We start from the raw sequence: 15038 nt of genomic DNA, 5'->3' as shown, positions 1-15038 counted from the left end.
AGCAAAACCAGTCTGCTTAGAGGGAAATTTACAGCATTAAATGCATATGCTAGAAAAGAAGAAAGATCTGGGGCACCTGGGTGGCCCAGTCAGTTGAGCAATCGACTCTTGATTTCAGCTCAGGTCAAGATCCCAGGGTAGTGGGACTGAGCCCCACATCAGGCTCCATAATGAGCACGGAGCCTGCTTTGATTCTCTCTTTCTCCCTCTGCTCCTCTCCCTTGTCTGTGCACTCTCACTCTCTCTCTCAAAATATAAAAATTAATTTAAAAAAAAAAGAAGAAGAAAGATCTAAAATCAAAAGCTAAGTTCCCACCTTAGGAAACTAGTGAAAAGAGTGAAATAAAACTGATTAGCAAGCACAGAAAAAAATTTCAATTTACATACAATCCAATCAAAGAAATGCAAATTTTAAAATATCACTTTCCACATAGTGAATTAAGAAATTTATATTTCTTTAAAAAAAAAGTTTTTTTTAACGTTTATTTATTTTTGAGACAGAGAGAGACAGAGCATGAAGGGGGGAGGGGCAGAGAGAGAAGGAGACACAGAATGGGAAGCAGGCTCCAGGCTCTGAGTCATCAGCCCAGAGCCTGACGCGGGGCTCGAACTCACGGACCGCAAGATCGTGACCTGAGCTGAAGTCGGACGCTTAACCGACTGCGCCACCCAGGCGCCCCAAGAAGTTTATATTTCTAAAATATAATACCTAGTGCTGGTAGGAGTGAGGTAAACAGGCACCACATATTAGTGCAACCCTTTTGAAAAAGAAATTTGGCAATGTGGCTTTAATGTAACTTTTCCTTGTCCTGGTGTTTCCATTTTAATGATTACAAAGAAATAATCCCAGATTAAGAAAATATTTAAATCACAAAGATATTCATAAAAGTATTATTTATAACAGCAAAAATTTGAAAATAGCCCAAGTGTCCAAATAAATGTGGCATTAAGTAGAACAAAGTATATGCACTTGCTGGAACAGTATGTGGTCATGAAAATTGATGTTTTGGGAGAATTTGTAATAATAATAATAGTAAGTGAAAAAGAGTATGGAACAAAAATTGTATGAATACAAATAAGATCAGAAAGAAATGTGCCAAAATGAAAACTAGTTTCTAGGGATGATGAGTTTGCCCTTCTTGCCGTTTTTCTACATTTCCCAAAGACCCTTGAAGGACATGATGGATTTGCTCATGAGTTTTGGAGATACATGGCTTGCATTATAGTCTCAGCTCTGCTGCTAGTCTCAATTCTCATTTGTTAAAGTGAGGATGATGACTAAAGTTCTCCTCCTAGGTGACTGCAAGGATTGAAGATAATGTATGTAGAGTGTTTAGCACAGGGCCTGCCATACATTGAGTCCCCAGTAAATGCTAGCTATCATTATTGGTTATAATAAGGGGGAAAAAAGCCCTATCAAAATTTCAAGTTCATTCACATTTGCACAGGGGAGTTTTTACTTCTATATACGACTCTATTTACTTATCCCTTTGGATGATATACATATTCAAGACATTTATTTACTGATTGAAGGATATTTTGAGTCCACAAAGGGGCAATTGAATATCCTTTTGTGTACAAAAAAGAAAGAAAGAAAGAAAGAAAGAAAGAAAGAAAGAAAGAAAGAAAGAAGAGAAGAGAAAAGAAAAGAAAAGAAAAAAGAAAAGAAAACATATGCTAGGAAACCGTAAGTGTACTGAACTCTCTGTGTGTATTTAAAAGTACTATATCCAGGACCACACCAGTGAGACGGAGAAAAGAATTTGAAGCTACTGGCTTTAGCTACTTATTACCTCAAGTGTGCAGGTTTTGTTTTGTTTTGTTTTTTCAGAGTAAGAGATAGTAATCTGTACTTCCTTCTTTTCCCCTGCTGGCTGGATGTGAGGCCAGAGAAATGATAGTTTCACAGAACAAATTTCCTATAGGGTCATTAGTAGACTAAGAAATCCCCTGATGCCTCAGGATTCTTTTTAATAAAAATTTCAATGTTGTTTAAACAGTGTTAATACAATTCTCCATATTTTTGTCACCAAAAATGGAATTCTGTCGATAATAGGAATATCATGTATTCTAACCAATTATTAGTAATTTTAAAGAAGATTCCTTCTCTGCTTGCAATAAAACTTGCATTTACTCAAAGATTCCTGAAAGAGGGAAGAAAGTGGGAAAATGATGTCCCTTTATGATGAAGAAATGTTCTATAGTTATGTTACAGAGACCAACTGCATGCACGAAAAAGTGCTTGGACTTCACCAAAACAATGAATATTTTTGTATTGATTTTGTGTTAACTTTGGCTTTGAGGTTTTAATTCCTCAAATTTCATAGGGAATATTTCTGTGAGTAAATAGCATTTATAAGTAGAGAAGGTTTAAGGTAGAAAATTGAAGGTGTTATTTTGAATTTTGCACGAACATAAATGAACTTTTTATTATAGCCTTGGATGTCTATGTCTATGGACTTCCAATGTCTTTTACCACTCATTTGCAGGGTTTTTTTTTTAATTAATGTTTATTTACCTGTGAGACACTTGATCTTAGCCAAAAGGCCAAGAAGGGATTAGAGAGAGAAAGAGAGAGAGAAAGAGAGAGACAGAGAGCAAGTAGGGGAGGGGCAGAGAGAGTGGGAGACACAGAATCCAAAGCAGGCTCCAGGCTGTGAGCTATCAGCACAGAGCCTGACACTAGGCTAGAACCCACCAACCTGGAGATCATGACCTGAGCCGAAATGGGATGCTCAACCAACTGAGCCACACAGTTGCCCCTAACGTGCAGGTCTTTAAAATGCATTGATACCCTGAAGCTATTACTTGAGCTGTAAGCATTGTGTAATGAAGTTCTTCTGATATTCCTAGTAACTGAATCTCTTTTCTATGGTGAGGTCCATCATACTGAATTTAGGGTTAAAGCAAATGGTGTCAGAGATTTGCCCTCTAAATTGCATTGTAACCTTGTGAGGTTTAAATTAAAAATTTTCAGAAACATGTTTACATTTGAAATTGCAGTGCAATTTTTCAGGGAAATTAAGGGAAATATCCAGGGAAATTAAGATCTATCATGTTAAAGTTAGACCTGAAGTATAGCTAGCTTAATAAGTAGCTTGAATACATTGTCCTATATTATTTATTTTGAAATCCTACCTATAGACAAAGGTTTTTTTTTTTTTTTTAAATCAAATTGTTTCTTTAGGAAATTGTGGTCTTTTAAACACTGTTTTTCTAATATTTTGAGAATAGTTTCTTTGATTTTAAACTAAAGAGCCAGAAAACTTTAGCAAAACATTTGTATTCTTGATTGCAGATGTAAGAGTCACTGGACACAGAGAAAGCTCAATCCCAATTCAGTCACTAACCCTAACAAGCTGTCTAACTTTGAATACCCTCGAGCCTACAATAGATAGGCTTTAGGTTTTAAATGTATAATCTCAATGGTCCTCAGTTGTTGGGGTTTTTTTTTTTTTTTTCATATTGAAAAAGGAGACTGGCCTAAATAACTTCCAAGGTCTTTCCTACACTAATGTTTTATCATGATAATTACAAATTATCTAAAGTTACAATACTGATGGTAAGTGTTCTTTAAAATATCCTGCTTCTCTTGGGGATTTCCTTTCTGTTTATTGTTTCAACTGTAACCTTGTGTAAATGATTCCTAAACCTGTATCTGGAGACTTCACTGCTCTGCTAAACTCCGAAGCCAGATTAACTGTCTGCTGGAGGTGACTAGACTGCTATTCTATCTAAATCAACTTTTTCTAAATGCAATCGGCCATTTTCTATTGGTCCACCTCCCAGACTAGCTGGTTCTCCTGGTTCTCCTATTCTGAAATTTCCTGGTTCTCCTATTTCTGAAAAAGAAACTATCATTTTTTTCAACTAACCAGATTCAGAGCCACCAAGTCATTCTTAACTTCTTTGGCCAATCCCACCATCAAACGATTACAAAGTCCTGTCAATCCTTTGTTTTTGTTTTTGTTTTTTTCTTTTTCTCAATTGCTCTCTGTTTTTCCATTTTCCCTATCACCACCTTGGTTTGGACTCAGCTCTTGTCATAGACTAGCCCTTCACTTCTCTTCTAGATCCTCTCTTATCTGTTATATGCCATTTCCAGATAATGACAACTATAATAATGTAATTTCCCAACACAAATCAGCCTGACTCACCAAAGCCTTTAACTGGTCTTAGTATACTTTTTCCTCCCCATCTCCTCCTGATCCCATGGATTCCCTTCTAATGGATGCTACTCATTCTCCTAGAGGCACTTTGTATATTGTGAACATATAGGTGTGGCCTGAGCATTTGTCTGACCAGCACCAGCAAGGCTTGCCTATATCCGCCACCACAGCCATCCAAACCTACCCAATCTTAGGACCGAGTTTGGTCCACATCTTTCACATAGCTCTTCTCACCTCCCAAGCCCATGGTGTTCAACCTGCTGCTAATTGCCTACTTTATATTGCCACTCTTCGGGTCCTGCTTTATTATATTCTGCCTTAAGCTGTTCTATTTTTGAAATAAAAATGCAACCATAACAATTATATGGTATTGCTAAAATTTTAGAAGCCAGAAAAACAATCATCTCTAACATATTGATATATTCCATGCCTTTTTCATATGTATATTTTCCATAGTTATAATTGAAACAAAAATATAATTGTGTTTCCTGGTTGTTGTCTTTTTCCCCACTCAATGGATAAGAAAAAAAAAAACTATAGTTGAGGATAATATAGTATAAATACAATTGTGCTTCCTGGATTCCCCTCCCCACCCCCCCACTCAGTACATAAGGGGAAAAACAACATAGTTGAGAATAATATAGTAATACAAAGGAGGATAGAAGGACTACTAACCCAGTTGGAGGGGGAGAAGGTGTCACATCAGTTTAACTGAAGTTTTGAGGATTTGCCAGAGTTAGCCAGAAGGAGGAGAGAAGGGGCATGAAGTACCATAGTCCATCTCAAAGACCACAGGTAGCTCACTGTGGGTGGGGCTAGAGAGCCTGTGGCAGGGAGCTGATTGATACATCACAGAAGGTCTGAGCGCCAAGCAAGCAGCATGAATTCCATCTGTCAATGATGGGGAGCCACGAAATATGCTAATAGGTGCTTGGGCCAAATACACTGATGAAATTGCTAACTTTTGATGACATATACAGCTGTCTACTCAATATTCAACCTCCTTTTCTTTCCAGTAGGAGCCTGGTTTTGTTCAGAGTGGCAACAAGCCCAATTAAAATACACACCTCCCATGGGGCGCCTGGGTGGCGCAGTCGGTTAAGCGTCCGACTTCAGCCAGGTCACGATCTCGCGGTCCGTGAGTTCGAGCCCCGCGTCAGGCTCTGGGCTGATGGCTCGGAGCCTGGAGCCTGTTTCCGATTCTGTGTCTCCCTCTCTCTCTGCCCCTCCCCCGTTCATGCTCTGTCTCTCTCTGTCCCAAAAATAAATAAACGTTGAAAAAAAAATTAAAAAAAAATATATATACACCTCCCTATGGGGCTCCTGAGTGGCTGAGTCGGTTGAGCATCCGACTCTTGATTTCAGCTCAGGTCATGATCTCGCGGTTTGTGGGATCAAGTTCCACACAGCAAGTGCAGAGCCTGCTTGGAATTCTCTCTCTCCCTCTCTCATAATAGATAAACATTTGAAAATAAAATACTCGCCTCCCCAGATTTCCTTTTGGCCTGCAGAAGCCACAGAACCCAGTTCTGGACAATTAGATATAAGAAGGTGTATAAGGCTGCTGGGAAAGCTTTTTAAGACTAACCTGGAATATATCTTTTTCCCTTCTCTTTTTTTCCATTTCTTTTGCCTAGAATGGGAACACATGTCTTAGAGGTAGAGCAGCCGTATTTTCACCATGAGGAAGAAAACCACACAAGTCCTGATGACCTTCTCACGCAGCTGCACTAGTACCAGATTCTATGCCTCCTGTACACCTTTTATCATGAGAAGAAAATCAATCTGTTTGGTTAAGCTATTGAGTTGGGTTCATGCAACTGACTGTAATCCTGTCTAATATCATATCCATTTCTTGGGGGTTTGAAATGAACTTAGTGTTAAAGATTCTGAGAAGTCTGTTTAACTTTAACTTAACGTTAAGATTATTTGACTACAGAACTCTTTTTCCTCAGAACACTTCGTGTATCTCACTGTACAAGAGTGTTCTGCAGAAGTTTGGAAAATGTGACTCTTTTTGTGTTGATCTAGTAGATGGGTAGTTGTGACATTTCACAGGATAGGGAATATGGGAGGAATGACATGTTAGGGAAGAAAGATGATGAGTTTAGTTTTGAATGTGTTGAATTTGAGGTGTCTAAGTAGAGCTGTTCATTGACAGTTGGATATTCATCCCTAAATCTCATAAGTGAGATTGGGTAATAAGCAGGAAGATGCGGTTAATAAACTGTATTGTCAAAGTAGAAAACATTCTAGGAGTGTTTTTAACCAATGAAGACATTGGCAGTTTACTGTTGAAATCTTCCTCTAACTGCCTCGTCATGCTACCTCTCTTGTAAAAGGAAATGAAGAAGATTCCACTTAAAATTAGACACACTGGATATGATGAGCACTGGGTATTGTATATAAGTGATGAGTTACTAAATTCTACTCCTGAAACCAATATTATACTACATGTTAATTAACTAGAATTTAAATAAACATTTGAAACGAATTTTAAAAAATTGTAAAAATTAAATAAAATCAGACACACCAGAGTTCAAATCCTAACTTGTCTGCTTACTTAGCTCTACAACCTGGCTCAGGTATCTAGCTTTCCCTGAGCTTCATTCAGTTTCTTCATCAAAGAGTTGATGACCTAACCTTGGATAGTTGTGAGAATTGTAAAGTGCCTGGAAGTTATAGCTGCTCCACCAGTGTTAATTTCCCTCTCCCTCTAGCTAGAGAAGATTTATTGCTTCATACTTTCATTTCCTGTGTGATGCTTTCATAGATGTAGTGTAACATTTAAAATGAAGCCAGGGTAGGGGTGCCCAGGTGGCTCAGACAGTTAAGCGTCTGACTCTTGATTTTGGCTCAGGCATGATGTCATTCATGGTCAGGTCGTGAGATCAAGCCCCAGGTTAGGCTCTGAGCTGGGCATTGAGTCTGCTTAAGATTTTCTCTCTCTCTCTCTCTCTCTCTCTCTCTCTCTCTCTCTCTCTCTCTCTCCTTCTGCCCCACCTCCACATTCACTAATGTACTGTCACACTCTCTCCCTTTAAAAAAAGAAAGGAAGAAAGGAAGTTTAAAATTAAGCCAGGACAATGGTTTAGCTTCTGCCTATTAAATATTTCTATATAACTTGAAGATGAAATTCCAGAGCAGGTCAAAAGAGAGTGTATGCACGTGATGGATTTGTATTTTACTATTGTGTGTATTTAACAAAACTTAAAGTGCTTCTTGTGTCTTGCTCTTGCCTACTACTTCATAAATACTCACTCATTCAATATTAACAATAGCCTTATTAATTAGGTGCTATTATGATTGCCATATGGCAGCTGTGGAAATAGTTGCACATACAGGTTAAATAAATTGCCCACAGTCACACAGCTAGTAGGTGGCAGGGCCAAGATCAAACCTGGGGAGTCAGACCAGTCCATGCTCCTAACCACAACACTATTACGTAAAAGACACGAATGGATGGAAGGATTCATCCATATTGTTTATTGGATCCTCACGGGGCCTTTAGTAATTGTTTCTTTGTCTATTTTCTTATGTTTAAAAGAGTAATAATTTGTCTCTGACATCTTTTCATCAGTGTCAGAAATAGCAGTATGTACGGAAAGTTCTAGTTAAGAGCCACTTACAGGAGAAAGCGTTTAAAATTTGTGTCAATACAGTACTGTCCAGAGTAGCTATCTCTGCAACAACAAAACTGCTCTTGTTTGTTCGAACTTTCTAGGCTCCATATAATTAATTTAAACGTGAGAGAGCATGCGTGCATTTTTTTTTTTTTTTTAAGAAAAGTACTGCTTACCTTCCTGGAAGAGTACATGTAGTTTCAAAGGCTCTCACTCCCTTCCTAGGAATGAGCAGCTGTAGCCAGGAAGCACATGAAATAAGAAACAGTGCCAGTGGCAGGAGGCTTAGATTAAAGCTTAAGGAAATTCCCAAGATGATGCTTTTAAAAGGCATAGACCAGGTAGGAAACAAAATATAGGATTATTTCAATGGGAAGAATTCTCCATTTAATTTTCTCCCAGTAGTCTTCTTGTTCCAAGAGAGATAAGATAGTATTCATGGAAAATTGATGGATAAACAATGATTTTTTTTTCCCAATCTGGAAACCATGTTCTATCTCCAGTGTATATTTATTGGATGATCTAAATTTGGCACTTATATCTTTCACATCACTTTCTCTCTCTGTAAATGCACGCAACTATTTCTGTTCCATCCCTCACACTGATGCTTCAAGGATACATGAGATCATGTTTACAGTTTCACAGAGGAAAGATACTAGGTACACTAAAAATATCACTATTGCCAAGTTCTTCCTTTCTTTGCAAATGTATAGTAATACCACATGTATACAGTGTTGTTGAAGTGTCAAATTTTCCATAGAAGTGATTTTTTTTTTCAGAAAATAGATACTTATCCCATTCAGGACCAACAGTTGTTTTTAGAAGTTTTCACCATTTTTCCAATTTTCCAATTTGAGTTTGTTGATTTTTTTCTTTAAACTCATATTTATTGAATGCTTACCACCTTCAATGTATTTTAATAGAACTCTTCTGATTAGACAAATGTATTTTATCTTTTATCAATAACTCTTTAAGACATCAATATATGAAAAAGAGATTTGTTTTTAATGTTTATTTATTTCTGAGACAGAGAGAGACAGAGCATGAATGGGGGAGGGGCAGAGAGAGAGGGAGACACAGAATCAGAAGCAGGCTCCAGGCTCTGAGCTGTCAACACAGAGCCTGATGCGGGGCTAGAACTCACAAACTGTGAGATCATGACCTGAGCCAAAGTTGGTCGCTCAACTGACTGAACCACCCAGGTGCCCCTGAAAAGGGTTTTGTTTTTTTTTAAATATATGAAATTTATTGTCAAATTGGTTTCCATACAACACCCAGTGCTCATCCCAAAAGGTGCCCTCCTCAATACCATCACCCACCCTCCCCTCCCTCCCACCCCCCATCAACCCTCAGTTTGTTCTCAGTTTTTAAGAGTCTCTTATGCTTTGGCTTTCTCCCACTCTAACCTCTTTTTTTTTTTTTTTCCTTCCCCTCCCCCATGGGTTTCTGTTAAGTTTCTCAGGATCCACATAAGAGTGAAAACATATGGTATCTGTCTTTCTCTATATGGGTTATTTCACTTAGCATCACACTCTCCAGTTCCATCCACGTTGCTACAAAGGGCCATATTTCATTCTTTCTCATTGCCACGTAGTACTCCATTGTGTATATAAACCACAATTTCTTTATCCATTCATCAGTTGATGGACATTTAGGCTCTTTCCATAATTTGGCTATTGTTGAGAGTGCTGCTATAAACATTGGGGTACAAGTGCCCCTATGCATCAGTACTCCTGTATCCCTTGGGTAAATTCCTAGCAGTGCTATTGCTGGGTCATAGGGTAGGTCTATTTTTAATTTTTTGAGGAACCTCCACACTGTTTTCCAGAGTGGCTGCACCAATTTGCATTCCCACCAACAGTGCAAGAGGCTTCCCGTTTCTCCACATCCTCTCTAGCATCTATAGTCTCCTGATTTGTTCATTTTGGCCACTCTGACTGGCGTGAGGTGATATCTGAGTGTGGTTTTGATTTGTATTTCCCTGATGAGGAGCGACGTTGAGCATCTTTTCATGTGCCTGTTGGCTATCCGGATGTCTTCTTTAGAGAAGTGTCTATTCATGCTTTCTGCCCATTTCTTCACTGGGTTATTTGTTTTTCGGGTGTGGAGTTTGGTGAGCTCTTTATAGATTTTGGATACTAGCCCTTTGTCCGATATGTCATTTGCAAATATCTTTTCCCATTCCGTTGGTTGCCGTTTAGTTTTTTTGGTTGTTTTCTTTGCTGTGAAGAAGCTTTTTATCTTCATAAGGTCCCAGTAGTTCATTTTTGCTTTTAATTCCCTTGCCTTGAAAAGGGGATTTTAATTTGCTTCAAGGATAATATCAGCTGACACCACAACGCTGCTAATGCATTTTTAGGCTACAGAAACGTAAGCCCTAGACCTAAGTTAAGGGACCCCAGTTCTGTTTTATTCTACACCAGTACAGATAAACCCGGAGTTGAGTCCTAGATGCACAATATAAGAACAACATTGACAAATTGTAGTATATCTGAAAGGGGGGATTAGGATGGTGAAAGTTTTGAAAATCATGCCAAATGGACTATTAAACACCTGGAGAAAAGAATAGTTAAGAGGAGCAATAAAATTTGACTTCATCATGGGAATCTACCCCCCCAAAACCAAGAGCACACTGTATACACAGTATGTTAGCTAACATGACAATAAATTATATATATATATATATATATATATGTATATATGTGTGTGTGTGTGTGTGTGTATAAATTTGACTTCAAGTCTCTGAATATCTATCAGAAAAGAAATTGGGCCTATTCTGTATAATTGCAGAAAGCTAAACTATGAACATAAGTAGAGCTTTTTTAAAAAAAAATTGTAATGTTTATTATTTATTTTTGAGAGAGAGAGAGAGAGGGAGTGAGCAAGGGGAGGGGCAGAGAGAGACACACAGAATCCAAAGTAAGTTCCAGGCTCTGAGCTGTCAGCACAGAGCCTGATGCGGGGCTCGAACTCACAAACTGAGATCATGACCCAAGCTGAAGTCGACTGGTTAACTGACTGAGTCACCCAGGCACCCCTGAACATAGTAGAATTTTAAGAAGAGAGATGTCATGGTTATATAGAACACTACCAAAAATGAAAAGGACTGCTTTTTAGGCTTTTGTTTACTGAGGTTTCTAGAACAGAAGCTAGATGACTATTGGACAGAGATTTTGTGAAGAGGGTTCCTATGGGGTAAGCATAGGCTCAAAGGGTTCCTATGGGGTAAGCTTAGGCTCAAAGATCCCCAAGGTCTTCTCTGATGTTGAATATTCTAGATTCCATTAGGAACCTGACTCATTGTGATAAGTTATAACAGGGTGATACCTTTTCAGCCTTTTGGTGCTTTGCTTCTGCACTGAAAGGCCTCACTTAGACTGCTGTGTATTTTTTTGTCCTTATGGTTACTTTTTATAGTTCTCTCATTCTCCTTATTACCAGCTTGCCTCAACTCATTCCTTGTTTTAATGTCATCCCACTTCATTCTAATTTGTTACTTCTAATATGTTGTGGTCTAAGAAAACAGCATAACCAAACTTATTAACATTGCATGAATAATTTAAGTGAACATCTGAAGAGCTCTCCCATGAATAAGGTCTTTAGTGCATGGACTTTTTGCCATCTATTTTAGTTCTTAACAACCCTTTTAGCTTTCTTCCAAATTCCTGGGAGTATTCTAGATTTAATTTGTCAAATATGTGGCTTCTGGAAACTTGTTATTGAAATTTCATAGGTTTTCTAAGCTTCCTACTAATTCATAAAATTAAAAAAGAAAATTCTGAAAACATTACTGAAATTTTATAAAATAATCATAAGCAATGACATACAACTCATTACTGAGCATGATTTTCCTTATTTTTTTTTTAAATGTTAATGCTTATTTGTTTTGGAGAAAGAGTGCAAGCAGGAGAGGGGCAGAGAGGGAGGGAGTTACAGAACTGAAAGCAGGCTCCAGGCTCTGAGCTGTCAGCACAGAGCCCTACCTAGGGCTCTAATTCACTGAACCTCGAGATCATGACCTGAGCCAAAGTTGAAAGCTTAATGGACTAAGCCACCAGGCACCCCAATTTTTCTTATGTAGTTAAACTTCCCCTGGACAGCTTCTTCAAAATGGAAATAAAATTTATAGCTAGACTGTATAACCAAATGAAATTGATTAGAATGCTAATTACTTTTCTCTCCTGAGCTGCTTTGTATGGAAGGTATTGGTATAAAGGGTACAGGTTCCTTTAGAATATGAGGAATCATTCTGGTTTCATTAGTTTTCATCTTAGCCCTGTTCTTAGTATATAGCAATAATTTTAACATAACTCAATAAAAAATATTTAATGAAAATTTGTTATATCTAGCAGGTGCCCTCAGTTAAGTATAATGAATATAAGAAAAACACAATAATGTTTTGTATGGACTAAATATGAAAGACTGCTTTGCCATTGTCTTGTTAAAGGGAACAAGAATCAGTTATAGAGCAATCAAGGAAGTATATTTTCAAGGCAGGATTGGTGCATATAGTAAATGTTTCTGAAATTTGTAATGAGAAGTTCTGCCTCAATACAGCAGACTCAGGTTAATGATAAATGTGCTTCTTTCTCTTCTTTCTTTCTTTCTTTCTTTCTTTCTTTCTTTCTTTCTTTCTTTCTTTCCTTCATTTGCTTTGGCTATTAGGTTAATATTGGTGCCACAATGCCTTGACTGTTATAATTTCCTATCATTTATTTGGTAAAAAGAATAATTTAGAGAGGTGTTTCAGTGACTCCAATGGGAGCATAGCCATAAGACGTGAAGAAAGTCCCAACGTTGCCAATATTTGAAAACTCAAAAGGCTTATTTTCTAAAGTGTTATACAAATTGCTGCCCCATACCTTTTGCCACTCCCCAGTATTGGTCAGAAGAATAATTGTAATGCCTCCCAAGTGGATGAAGCTGATCTCATCCCATTTCTTCCTAGGAGATACAAACTTCTTATATATCCCCAGGTGAGTCTTGAAAAATATGTGCATGAGACCCAAAACTGAATTGTCATCATCAGTAACACACAACTGAATGGTCTCTGTAACGTAGTTAATTTTCTGGAAAATATTCAAAGACACAAAATGAACACAGCAATAAAACATGGTTTTCTGCTCAACGTTTGCCTAGCCCCCTGGATGTGTGCATAGAATGGTATTTTCATAGTGCTTGCAAATGTCCCAGACTCCAGTGCGATGTAATCTCCTTCCATAAGCAGCAGTCCTGAGCAATCCTATCCACATTTAGCTGCTTCTGGTTGCTGCTAAATTGCTTGCCTTAACTTAATTCACATCGTCGTTTCACACACACCACAACACAGCGTATATGGAGTGAGAGTATTTGGAAAGACCAGTTTTCTCTTTGAATTGCCCTTGCCTCTAGACAAGGATGTTTTAAACTGCCCATTAGCTAATCCTCTGACCCTTTTCTTTTGGCACCTTGAGTTTGAGTTAGAGGGCACATTTTTACATCAAAATGGATACACCTCGGATAAAGCAAGCATTGATTGTTTAGTCGAGATGCCCTCCCCCGCCCCCCAAAGGCAGCAGAGAAGCAGCGAAGGCCACTTAGCAGTTAGTGCGCTCTCCAAAGCCCATAGCCCGGTGCAGGGCTGGTGGGGTTCCCTTCCTGGATCGTGAGACTCCAGGAGAAGGGGTGGCGGAGATGGGGAGTGGAGAGCAGGGTTTGTTTTGCTGGGGGATGTGGGAAGTAGGCGCTAGCCTGTTTCGCGGTTTTTTAAGCCCCTTGGCATGCCCTGACCTGATCAAGAGGGAGTCAACTGCTCTCTGGAATGTTCCGGGAGAAGGTGGGAGACTGCTTCCCAGAAGAGGCCTGTGGGTGCTGGAGGGCACCAGGGGGGTCACGCAGGGAGCTACAGGGAGAGCGCCGGGAGGGGTACGAGGAAAGCTGGGGGCCGAGGTGACCCGTGCGCGTGGGGGCTAAGGCGGGCGGGATGAGCTGGTAGGAGGCTGCGGGGGCGGCCCGTTGGGCCGGGGGATCCCTCCCCGGGCGGCGGCGGCGGCGGCGGCGGCGGCGGCGGCGGCGACCCGGCAGCGCAGGCTGCACCGCCCCGGCTGTCAAGCGAGCGCGGGGGGCGGGCAGGAGGAAGGGGTGGAGGTGCAAGGGGAGGAGGGCTGGCACCGGAGCGCCGCGGTGTCGGTGCAATAAAAATGCATCCCATGGAACTGCCCATGGAGAAGGACGGGACCGAGGCGCAGCAGCAAGAGGAGGTGGTAAAAGCGGCGGAGGACGGCCGGGAGGCAGCAGCAGCGGCGGCGGCGGCGGCAGCGGCAGCGGCGGCGGCGGCGGCGGCGGCGGCGGCGGCCGGGAAGTGAAAGGTCTCGCAAAGTTCAGCGGCTGCTGCGGGTGCTGAGCCCCGGGCTAGCGGCGGAGGAGCCCGCGGGACCGCTCCGCAGGGGCAGCGCGGCCAGGCCGGCTATGGTCCGGGGGCTCCCGTCGCCCCCGAGGTGCCCGGGCCCCTCCAGGCCGGTGTGCGAGGGTCACCCTACCGCCTGGCGCGGCCCCGGCCCGCGGCTCCCAGCCGCCGGCGCCCGCTGACCGAGCCTGGCGCCCCAGGAGGGGGAAGAAATAAAGAGCCCCAGTTCTTCCTGAGGACTGTTGGCGCTTCATCCCACAGCCGAGAGGGCTCAGCTCCCTCCCGCACCCGCCCGGCCCCGGTCCTCCCGGCTCCTCCCGGCCATGGGGAGCTGCGCGCGGCTGCTGCTGCTCTGGGGCTGCTCCGCGGTGGCCGCAGGTGGGTGGTGACGCTGCAGGGCCCCCACCCTCCTTCCCTCGCTCTTTCTGTTCCCCACCTCGGGACTCGGGGGTGCAGGGTAGTGCGGGCTGGGAGCGCCAAGCTCGGCTCCCGAGGATGAAATGAGTGGCCATGTTCCGCCTCTTTTCCCTGGGTCTCCACAGTTTAAAATACTATTGATTTTTTTGCAACTGCGATACACATGCCCTTGGCTAACCCGATATCCTGGGTACGCCCTGCCGGAGATACCACGGCCTTGGTTTCTTTCTCGGTTTGGGCTTGTAAAAAACTGCCTTTCCACTTTGTGAGGGAACAAAGGACCAAGCTCGCCATCCCCCGGCACTTCATGGCCTGAGGAATGATGGGGAGGGATGGCCCAGCGACCCTGGGCGCGCGTGGGCCGCGGCCGCCCTCTGGGTGAGAGCTAACCCTGAGGTCCCTGGCCTCACGCTGGGCACTAAGGAACCAGGTAGGGACACCTGG

At 41.5% G+C, this 15038-nt stretch overlaps 1 protein-coding gene across 1 annotated transcript in view; it reads left to right on the top strand.

Moving 5' to 3' along the window:
* The first annotated feature begins 14428 nt into the window (after positions 1 to 14428).
* Positions 14429 to 15038, top strand: part of NTN4 (netrin 4) — a 125734-nt gene continuing 125124 nt past the window's right edge. Inside the window, 1 exon segment of the mRNA XM_030323432.1 lies at positions 14429 to 14555. Within this exon segment, the coding sequence (XP_030179292.1) occupies positions 14501 to 14555 (55 nt within the window). The 5' untranslated portion in view covers positions 14429 to 14500.

This window comes from Lynx canadensis, chromosome B4 (assembly GCF_007474595.2).
Source record: "Lynx canadensis isolate LIC74 chromosome B4, mLynCan4.pri.v2, whole genome shotgun sequence".
NCBI lineage: Eukaryota > Metazoa > Chordata > Mammalia > Carnivora > Felidae > Lynx > Lynx canadensis.
This window is presented reverse-complemented; position numbering and strand designations above follow the sequence as displayed.